The 11400-nt window shown below is 39.8% G+C and overlaps 1 protein-coding gene across 1 annotated transcript in view; it reads right to left on the minus strand.

Moving 5' to 3' along the window:
- Positions 1-11400, minus strand: part of LRP1B (LDL receptor related protein 1B) — a gene marked incomplete at its 5' end in the record, with an annotated part of 5941474 nt that overhangs the window by 1769189 nt on the left and 4160885 nt on the right. The window contains one exon of the mRNA XM_044073672.1: positions 692-891. Within this exon, the coding sequence (XP_043929607.1) occupies positions 692-891 (200 nt within the window). The remainder of the gene's footprint in view (positions 1-691; positions 892-11400) is intronic.

Genomic DNA, 11400 nt, shown 5'->3' on the forward strand with positions numbered 1-11400 from the left:
AGTGCATTGATGTTGTATTTATACTGCAGTTGTAATAAGACTGCATGGCACATCTCTTTCAATATGGTGAAAGACAAACATCTTGCAGATTTGTGATAAAATTCATTTTGCTAATGCTCACACTGATATTATAGCTTTCAGATGCATATTACCAATACAGTAGACCACCCTGCAAGGTGTCTGACACTCAAACAACATAGTGGCACTGCATTTTAAGGAGTCTTTTTAGAATAACTACATATAATTGTTTATCTAAATAATGAAAATGGTCTTAGTTTCTTCTTGCTTTACATAGTTATTATTTTTTTTTTAATCTCTGTTGTGTTCAGGACTTTGGTGAATATATTGTTTACATGTAGTATAAATGGTGATGTTGATGTGATTATGTTGTCCATTACAATGGATTGTTTAGAAAGCACATGCTATAAAATGTCGACACTTGATAAAGCATTAATGCGTGTTGCATGGATTATTAAATGCCCTATTCATCTGAACACTTGTAATTAGTTTCATACTGTTGGTTTGCTAAGCAAATACTATTAAGCTAGACAATGTGCATCTAAAAGACTATAAATATAAAATGGTATTTAGTGGTAATTAATTTTTAATGCCCCAATTTTTTTTAAATTAAAGAGTTAAAATAGCAAGAAATTAATGAATATAAAATATTGAAAATACTTTGTCTACTTACGTTTATATCTTCTAGAGCCATTTATGTCTGCAAACATGATATGATTTTCATCAGACCAGTACAATCGCTTGTTGATAAAATCCACTGAAAGGGCAGTTGGTCTACTGAGCATGGTGTTAACAAGCACTGTACGATGGCTGCCATCCATACCTGCCCGTGCAATATTAGGATTCTCACAACAGTCAATCCAGAATAAAAACCTGGAAGACAGGAGAGAAGCATTAGTGTTTTCTTTGCCATGCCATACATTCCAAAACAGAATAAACAGTCAACAAATTTAAATGCTGTGTAAATTCAGAGAAACATTAGCTGTACATAAAGTATGAAAAACATAGCCATATATTTTCACACTGCAACACAGAATATTTTGATTTCTCTTTTGCTGACCAGATCAATACCAATAGGTTAATGGCCACTTTTAAGTGAAAGCTAGTGAAACGTTGACCAGGGTATCAGAGAATTTCCCTTACTCTTTTTGATAGGTGCTGTGAGATTTTTATATCCACCTGAGCTACCACTAACTCAAACAGAGAGGATCTTGTTTCATATCTTATCCAAAGGATGACAGACTCAGGAGTGCAACACCTCCTTAATGCACTACCATTCCAGCAATCTTGATCACTCAGAGTGAGAACAGAACCCACAGTCTTTTAAATTTTAAGCACCAAAGGTGAATGTTCTACCTGCTGTATAACTAACTATGTGATAAGCTTACAGTTCCCAGGTCTTCAGTTTGTTGAGCAGAAGCATATGTATTAAGAAAGAATTTTTCTGTTATGTTCAAGTTTAAACTTCATCTGCATTTGTAATTATGTTGGTATTTTTTGTTTTTATAGGTTCATAGGTAGGTACTTGGCTATTGGCCCTAGGGGCTATGTAAGCCTAGCCAACAAGGTTCCCTGCTTTCACCACCCATGGATGCTATTTTCCTGCACCTCTGTCTAGCAGGGCCACCCATGTGATGCCCGGGATGAATTTCCTATTGCCCATCCAGTATTCAAGATTTTTCTTGAAGAGAGCTAGTGACGAACTCTGCTCGACATAGATAATTATTCACTTAATTATTAGATAATTATTACTAATTTTATTGAATTTTAGAACTTTTTTTCCAGTTTGTCTTGTTGAAGTTGCTGGCTTGAGTCTTAAAAGTCACTTGGCTTTTACAGCATCAGACTGCATGCACTTCTATTTAATCAAAGTTTTCTGTCTTTAATGTTATACATTTTATCACTTTTTTATAGTAATTTGCCGTTCAGATATAAAAGCTTATATTGTGTATTTGTATAGACGCCTGGCTAATTGTGTGGTTAACAGATCCTCTGTTTTGGTACGCTGAGGGCTCTCCCTAGTTATTCTGTTAGATAACATCTCCATTTTGCTAAACAACGTATTTTCCTTGTGACTTTCCACTATTTTTCCCATGTTTATATATAATATTACATTAAATTGGACATCGAGCTGGCACCTCGGCACCCGTAAAAAATCTACTGCCAATCATTAGTGGACTGGAGTACTGCTGTGGCAACCCCTAACCAGGAAAAGCCAAAAGAAGAACAAACAACAACATTAAATTACAGTTTCAGTTGGTTTTCTAGTCAGAGTGTAAACTCGCTGAGAACAGTAGTGGTTATTCAGAGGCTGGGGATAATTTGCTGCTGATTTTGAAGGGTGGCAATTACTGGCTGGAGTTCTAACTGCTTTCTTATTGGTTCACTTAGTCAACTAAGCTTAAAATTGGATGGTAGCATTTTGCACAGCACAGCACAATGCTGTATTTGACAGAGATTGGCACAATTAGTTTCAAACTCTCTCTATTAGGAACCTTAGTCGACATTACTGTAGCTAGGGAAATTGCATTGTATTAATCGGCGGTACATCATTGCACACCTAAAGTCAAACTCAAAGCCAGTATACACTAAACTATTTACTGCTTACCTAGTTTTGATGCTTAAACCAAATTCATTATATAGTTATATTATTTTACCCAACCAATACTGGGTCTATGAGCCGAAATGCATCTTCCCTTATTCTTCCACCAAGCCAACCTTAGAGATTGGCTAAACTGAAATATAGACTGCATATGATTACTTTTGTCTACACCTTATTTACAGAATGGCAGATCTGTACATTGCCACTCTAACTGAAGAAAGTTCGTCTTCCAGCAGGTTGCTAACATATAGATAAGGCCCTCTGAAAAATGAGTCTGCCGCTTCACAGCAGCATATTAAGCTGTTGTGCAACTTGTACTGTAATGGAAATAAAGGCTGACATTATTTTACACTTGTTAAGCAGTGCTTTTGTTGTTTAGTGAGTGTAAAATTTAAAAAAAAAGAAAATTAAAAAAAATAGAAAAGTGTGTTTGAGCATGTGTGCTTATGTCAGGTCTACATCAATTCATCAAAATCGCAATTCAGCAGACTGCTCATGAACTAATAAAAAACAGCAAATGGTCAGTTAAGTCAAACATTCACATCTGTGATTGTGTTTCACAGAGAAAGGAGAAAGTTGCTCAAAATTCCCAACATAACATACAAAGCAGTGTATCAAACTCACACGGGTGGGGCCTGTGCCTTACACACCCTCCTATTTATATACACCAGCTCCAAGATCACACTACAGTGAGGAAAAGGGCATTTCTTAAAGTTGGCCAACTTTCACCTTTCCCTATGAAACACATTCACAGATTTGAACATTCATTTAAATGAACATTCATGTTTTTTTGTTCACTGAAGAGCAGTTTGCTGAACTGCGATTTCGACGTACTGATACAGACCACTTATGACTGTGCGTTAGAGTGTAAAAGCATGAAAATGAGAGTGAGACTGATCACGCCATTATAGTAGACTCTTTAACAAGAAAAGTGTGTGTGTGTGTGTGTGTGTGTGTGTGTGTGTGTGTGTGTGTGTGTGTGTGTGTGTGTGTGTGTGTGTGTGTGTGTGTGTGTGTGTGTGTGTGTGTGTGTGTGTGTGTGTGTGTGTGTGTGTGTGTGTGTGTGTGTGCGTGGGTGGGTGTGCGTGGGTGTGTGCTTGCTCCTGTGTTCAAAAGTGGAAGAGTATATGTGTGTGTGTGTGCGTGTGTGTGTGTGTGTGTGTGTGTGTGTGTGTGTGTGTGTGTGTGTGCGTGTGTGAGTTTGTGTGTTACAGAGAGAGACAGAAAGAGAGAGCAATAGTAGTGGCAGCAGCAGTTAAGAAGTATGTACACCTCTTTACCTCTTAGCGCAAGAAATTTGGATAAAGCCTAAAATAAAAGGTGACTGTGGCTCAAAAAATGGCAGGATTTGAATGACCTATGTAGTGTTTGACTGACAATGACTGCATAGATTATAAGTGATGTATAATGTCTGCAACTAAAATGATGTCAATATTGTGTGTGATGTATAATGTTTGCAACTAAATTTATGTCAATATAGTTTGTTTTCATTTATATAAATGCATGACAGGCCTATGTCATATATGATCATTTAATAAAGCTGTTTCTTGTTTAAAAAAATAGGGACAGATTTTTTTTTTGCATTTTCTGAAGGAAATAAAGTCTGAAACACAAATGTATGTCCTTATTTAGTGACTTAAACCCCAGTTATTGCCAAGAAACCACAGCTTTTTTGAGTAAGGGACAAAAAAATGAGGTAAATATCTGGACATTTGGACATACTTAAGTGGTAGGGTGATCAACTGGTTAGTGGCAATTGGTTTGGTAATTAATTCACTATGTTATTTAAATGTAAAGAGTGCCATATACCTTACTAAAAGGATACAAGGCTTAAGCACTAAGTCCTACATGGCTAGAATCATAGTCAAATCACTATACTACAGACTGCTAAAAGGTGACCTGTGTCTGGCATACAAGGTATCCACCAATCGAATACTGATAAGGGACCCAGTAGTCCAAGGACCCTTACATCTCTGTAGGTTAATCAGGCCAGCTAACAGTATGTGCCAGAGATCTAAATCTACTCCAACAAATAACTATGACAAGCAGGAGGGATAGATTTGCCATGCATTACTAACCTCTTCTTTGGAACAAAGCTCCTCTTCATGTTAAGCAGTGTGTCTCACTGCTTACATTTAAAAAGAAGATGAATAAATGGCCAGGTGTTCATAAACTAACCTCTGGTATGCCTGACCTGACACTGCTTGAAAGAAAAGATAAAATCTAAAGGTTGCTATTGACACAGTAGAAATGGCCTCATGGCTTAGTTGCCTTGTAACTCCTATGATCTGAATATGGAATCAACTGAAACACTCACAATTACAATTACTTTATTATTTATGTACACCCCACTGTATTTCATGTAGAAGTAATAGACTGGAGTTTTCCATTACACCACAAGGTGGAGCGCCTTTTCAGGAATATAAAGGACAATTTTTAAAGTGAAAGAGGAGCAGACTGGAACACTAGCTGAAGGAGGGAAGACTGAAACATGTAGCTGAAGGAACAAGGGCCTTGCAGCATGACTGGATTTTCTTTTCTAGTGCTTTGGGACAGGGAAGTGAAGTAGCAGATTGTGTCTGTCTCTGGCTGAAATTCTGGTTGATGGTATTTTGTGGAATCAGGAGAGAAGTCTGAAAACAGTAGCTCCATGCCTGCTATGATTCAGCAAGAAAAGGATTTCCCTTGGGCTTAGTACCGAGAAGCCATAGATGATTACCAGAGTTCTGGTAGGTGACTTTCTACTTTTCTCATCAGAGGAAACATGGCGCCTGGACACTAGGATATTCTCGATGGAGTGGTGAGAGGCTCTGGCCATCATTTTTATATTTTTATAAGTTTGTGGTCCCCCCTCAAATGCTTTGTGGATTACAAATAACTGGGATCCATATGAGCTCCAACTTGGGCCCCATCATGTCGGCAGCAAGACTGTAAATAGTTACTGGCCAGTGAACAGGGTATAATAGAGTGTTTCATAGTTGGTCTGTTTAGAATTGATCAAGGGGGTAGAGGGTGTTAGTACTCCTGAATGACATTACATTCTCTCATATTTGTACTGTTACATTATAAATCCTCATTGTTCAATGACATTGCATTTTGCTCATGTTAGTACTGCTGTATTCAAGAATTTTGCTGATCAATGACATTGCATTTTCTCATGTCCGTTTTGTTGTGTTATGACTCTTTTATTGCTTGACATAGCATTTTTTCCCTGTGTTTGTATTGCTGCATTATAAAGTTTTACTGCTCACTGATATTGCCTTCTTTGTGCATGTTTGAATGTCAACACTTTTTTCTGTTGAGTTCTGGGGAAGAGGGTGAATGTATGTTTTTATTGCATGCATATCTCAACTTGCTTTATTGTTGACTGGTGCACTGTTGAAATAATTTGTTTATGGTTGTGCTATTGCCTTTTTAAACCAGATGTGTCACCTAGAATACAATCTGTCCCTCTTGCCACCTTGGTGTGTTGGGCCTATAGGGGTGTCACCAGAGTCAGGTAGGAAGGAACCCATATCCCTTCAGCTACACTTGCAGGTGCACTACATTTACATGGTTCATAAATTGCAGAATATCATGTGTATCTTGTGATATCTGCAGAATACTTTTACTGCATGGCTGTTACTGTGTACCCTACTAAAAATATCAGCTCCTCACATAATACTATTTCCTTATGCTATTGGAACAACTTGTGTTGGCTGTTAACAGTATTAGCATTATGTACACATGTATTCCCTAATAGCTTAGTCAGTAGAGAGTCTTAAATGATGGGAAGTTGGTTCATACCCTTTTTAAATGATTTTCATTATGTATTCATGTCCTGCATTATCAGTGTCTAAGCAGACTGTACACTTTTATTTGATGACAAATAGATCAGAGGGTCGTGATATCTAATACCATTCCATGTACTCAAATTCATATTCCAGAGCAGACATTTCAGTGCAGCTGCATTCATAAGATGTCATGCAAATGAAACATTTTTTTTTAAAGTCTCATCTTCCTGACATAGTGATAATTAAGTTCCAGAAAAGCTGTCAATGAAGAGTGTGTCAATAACAAAAAAAAAAAGGATCACATTTGGAGTTTTATGATCTAGAACAGATCATTCCACCCAATAACATGTAGTAGCAATGTTCATTATACAACTTCTATTTTCTAAGTAAATCATAAATTATGTAGGCCCTGTTCTTTTTCCCTTCATTTCTCCTAGATCAAAATTATGCATTTCAGCAGCATCCACAATTTATGCAAATTTCCCTTTCAGTTATTTCAGTAAACCTCTAATACTGTATTCTGTTAAATGTGCTTTATATGAAACACTTTTTGGAAATGTTAACACTGCATTAGGACACAGCCACAAATCCTCTCTACATATTTCAAACTATAATCATAGATATATTTGTCTAATTTTTTCTGAATGCAATTTTCTGGCAAAATGACATGGATTCAATACAAAGAAGTTTAAGATGAAGATGCAGTAATTAAAATGTCTGAAAAGATGATTGTGTCTTTCACAAGAATGTTACTTATCGAGCAGTAGAGTTAGAAGTCAATAGGTTCATAGGTTCATAGGTTCATACTAGGCTATCTGCCCGAGGGCATTTACAAGTCTAGCCCATAGTTTTGTGGCTTACGCCACCCCTTTAGTATGGGGAACTATACCCATTATTTTGCTGTGCCTCTGTTGAGCAGTGACACTGAGGTAATCCCTGGGGTATATCTGCGATCTCCCATCCATTGGTCAAGATTTCTCTTGAACAAGGCCAGCGAGGTGCTCTGCCTCACATATACCGGGATTTTATTCCACAGCATAGGGAGTCTTTGGGTGATGAATCTATCCCTCCAGCGCGTCCTATTAATAGCCGTGTCGAGGTTTAAGTCTCCCGCCCTTGTGGCTCTGACGGATCTAGATTTTTGAGGTGAAGCATATTCATCAAATCTGGGTTTGACATGGCCTTGTATGTTAGGCAAAGGTCACCTCTGAGCAAGCGGTGGCGACTGAATAGAGCTGGAGTTCTTTCAGTCGGGCAGCATAGGACAGATGTTTGAGACCCTTTATCCTTTTGGTGAGGAACTTTTGTGGCCTCTCCAGCTGCTGCAAGTGTCGGGTCAGATACATTCCGAATGGGGCATTGTACTCAATCATTGGTCTGATGAGTGATGAGTATAGGGAGACTATGACCTCCCTTGATCTAGATGAGAATCCCTTCATGATAAGGTGGGCAATGTAGAAGGTCTTCCTAACTACTTTAGCTACATGGGTGTCGAATGACAGACTACTATCAACCTGGGTCCCCAGGTCCCTGATAACTTCTTCTATGCTCAGTGGATTGCCACCTATTTGGTAGCTAGGGGTAACCTTGTTTTTCCCGAAGGGTATGACTATGCATTTTTGGCATTTAACTTTAGGCCATGGCTCTGGCACCAGTTATCCGTTTCTGTGAGACCCTTCTGAAGGATATCTGTGTCAGATGTGTTTTCTACTATGGCCCAGTTTGCAGTCATCTGCAAACTTTGTCAGCCATAACCCTCCTGTGTTTGCTTGTACTTGGAAAAGTAGATGCCAAACAAGAGTGGGCCCAGGACTGAGCCCTGTGGTACACCACTTGTGACAGGCTTTGAGTCTGACATGGCGCCAGCAACTCTGACCCTGTGGGTTCTGTCACTCAGCCAGTTTGCAACCCATCTTGTGATGTATGGGTTAACATTTAAGCTGATGAGTTTTTCAATGATACCCGAGTGGGGTATTGTATCGAAGGCCTTCGCCAGATCGAGGTAGGCTGTATGGACTGCCTTTCCTCATCAATGGCTTTGGTGACTGTTTGAAAAAGTCAACCAAGTTTAGAAGGCATGATCTGCCTTTGACAAAGCCAAACTGGGATGGATCCAAAGTCTGCAAATTCCCTATGTCTTTATTTATGAGGTCCATTATGATCCTCTCCATGGCTTTGCAGATAAGGCTTGTCAAGCTAATGGGCGGTAATTTCCAGGGTCGGTGGAGGCACCGCCTTTGTGAAGTGGGACCACAGTTGCAGTGCGCCACTCCTGGAGTGCGTATCCAGAGGTAAGACTATGATTAAACAGCTGTCCTAGCTGTGGGTTTAATTCCTCGTTGAGTTCGTGGAGCACACAGCCGGGACACCATCAGGTCCCATGGATGCTGTGTTTTTGCTTTGGAGAGAGCAGTTCTCACTTGGGCGTTGGAGATGTTTGGGGGCTGCAATCGCTTGGTATAGATATCTCTCCTTTTGGGGAGGGGAGAAGTTTGCACTGAACCTGTCAGCCAGTATGTTGGCAATGTCTGTAGGATCAGTAATCTTCACATCATTTTGAACTAGTTCTGAGCATATCTGGGAGGTTCCTCCCAGGTTTCTAACATAGCTAAAGAAGGCCTTATGATTGTCTTTTGAGTCTTTAGCTATTTTTCTCTCAAAATTTGCTTTGGATGATTTTATGAGAGCTCTTAGTTTTTTACTTATAGTGATCAAGGGTGTCTTACCTTTTAAGGATTTTGCTCTATCTTGTAGTAGCTTCCTCCTTTTGTTGTAGAGTTTGTTTATGGCTGGGGTCCACCAGACTGGACACTTGCCTTTGGTACAAAGAGTCTTTGTTTTGCTTGGGATTGCCTTATCCATGCAGTCCTGCAGGTGCTGGTAGAAGGCATTTGTAAGTGATTCAGCGGCTTGAGTACTGTTTTCCACCGGCTCGGGGCCTTAAAGGAGACCACACTAGTCTTTAGAAGTGTGAAGTCGGCTTTTGAGAAGTTCTTTACTGTGGTCTTTTTTATTTCAGGTGGGGGTGGGATGAGGACCTCCAGCGAGATTAGTTTGTGATCTGATCTCACCAGTGAGGGGTATACTTCCGGTGTTGAACATTGTGCTCCCATGTTCGTGATGATGAGATCAAGTATGTTTTCTCCTCTTGTGGGGATGGTGACTAGTTGTTCCATGGCATTTGAGTTTATGAATTCCAGGAACTTTTGGGCTAGGGTGTTTGGGCTTGAGTAGTGTTCCCAGTCTATATTAGGGTAATTGAAGTCACCTAGTATGATGGTGTTTGGTGATACATTTATCCCCTCTAGTGTTTTCAGGAAGGCCATGTGAGTTTCCTGAGTTTGTGAGGGTGGCCTGTAACATGCTACAATTTGCAGAGCAGTCTTGCCTATGGTTAATTGCACCTGGATGGTCTCCGATGCATCGTGCGTTGCCACCAGTCTTGAGGTGTGGGTGTCTTTGATGAATATGGATACCCCCTCCTTTCTTGGTATTGTCCGGATTTTGGGGCGGAACGCATGATAAGAGGTAAAACCTGATAGTGCTGGGGTGCTCTCAGGAGCCTTGAACCAGGTTTCTGTCACTGCACAGACATCGATGTTCTCCATACTGAGAAGGGCCTCGAGTGCGTGCATTTTGAGATTTAGACTTCTGGCATTGAGCAGCATTACCCTTAGTTTTTTCCTTTTTGTGTTCTAGGGTGGTAGGTTTAGAATTTGAGCCTTGCCTAAAAAGGCACTATGGGGTGGCAAGAGCCTTTGCCAATATCCGAATCCCAGGGGTGACAGGTGCAAGCCGTCCTTCTTGAAGCAGCATGGCTTGTCCAGCATGTCATCCCAGGCAGACAGACATTGGATCCCCTTTGAATGACACCAGAGTTTAAGCCAATTGTTAAAGCTGATCATCTTATCTCTGTATTGTGGCATCATTCTTGGTGAAGGTAGGATACTGCTCAAGGTCAGGGTCATACCTACCTGGGCTACATAATCAGAGAGCTCCTCAATGTCTCTTTTCATGTAGTCCAAGGAGGTACGTCTCAGGTCGTTTACACCAGCGTGGACAATGACTGAGTCGTATTTGTACCTGCTGTTGAGAGACCTGAGTGCTTGCGTTATGTGGCGGATTCTAGCACCCACAATGACAGTATAAACCAATGAGTGTGATAAACAGAAGCTGTGAGCAGGTTAATAACCCAAACACCATGTAGAGCAAAGAAAGATGGAGTCAGCCAACAAGGGGCAATGGACTAATAAACTGCAAGGCAGGCTAACAACAGCATGGTAAAAATACAATGACCTGTCTGGGTGCAAGGCAACAATGCCAAAATAAGTTGGCATTACATTTCCCAAGGCAGCAACTCAGAAATATACCTAGGACTATAGCAATAGTCATAATAATCCAAAACTCTTGACAATAATGCTTCAGTAGACACCACCATCTAAAAGGTCCATCACAATGCAAGCTTATGGACTACTGCCCTAAGAAACTTGCCAAAAAATTGACTCCTGTGTTCTCCTGCATGAATAGAAGATCATTTTCAGACTACTTCTACAATGTGAAACTGGATATGTCAATGTGCAAAGTTCTCCCCGGACTGGAAAGGTTTTGTTCTACATGGAACATTCTAAGTAAATAAATGAACGACACGCACTCTTTCTGAGAAGGGATATTATCAAAAGACTGGAGATATTCCTGAAGGAGGGTAGATACTAGGATGCAAGACAAATCTTCTGTGATGGCCATGTCTCATTCTTCCTTTATTTGTTTATTTACAAATTGTTTAATGGGCAGAGGGCTGATCCATATAGAACAATGCCAGGTTCAGCCAAGGCTAAAACAAACAGAAGAAACTGGAGAAACAAACAGAAGAAACTGGAGAAACATACAGTAGAAGTAAAAAACAAAAGTAGTCAGGCAGATATTAAAATATTTGGAAATACACAGAGACTGCAAGCATTCAACAATGGGAAAGATGCAATACACAAAAATTCATAACAGCAAGTAATG

This window comes from Protopterus annectens, chromosome 6.part0 (genome assembly GCF_019279795.1).
Source record: "Protopterus annectens isolate FY-2018-M chromosome 6.part0, PAN1.0, whole genome shotgun sequence".
Lineage (NCBI taxonomy): Eukaryota > Metazoa > Chordata > Ceratodontiformes > Protopteridae > Protopterus > Protopterus annectens.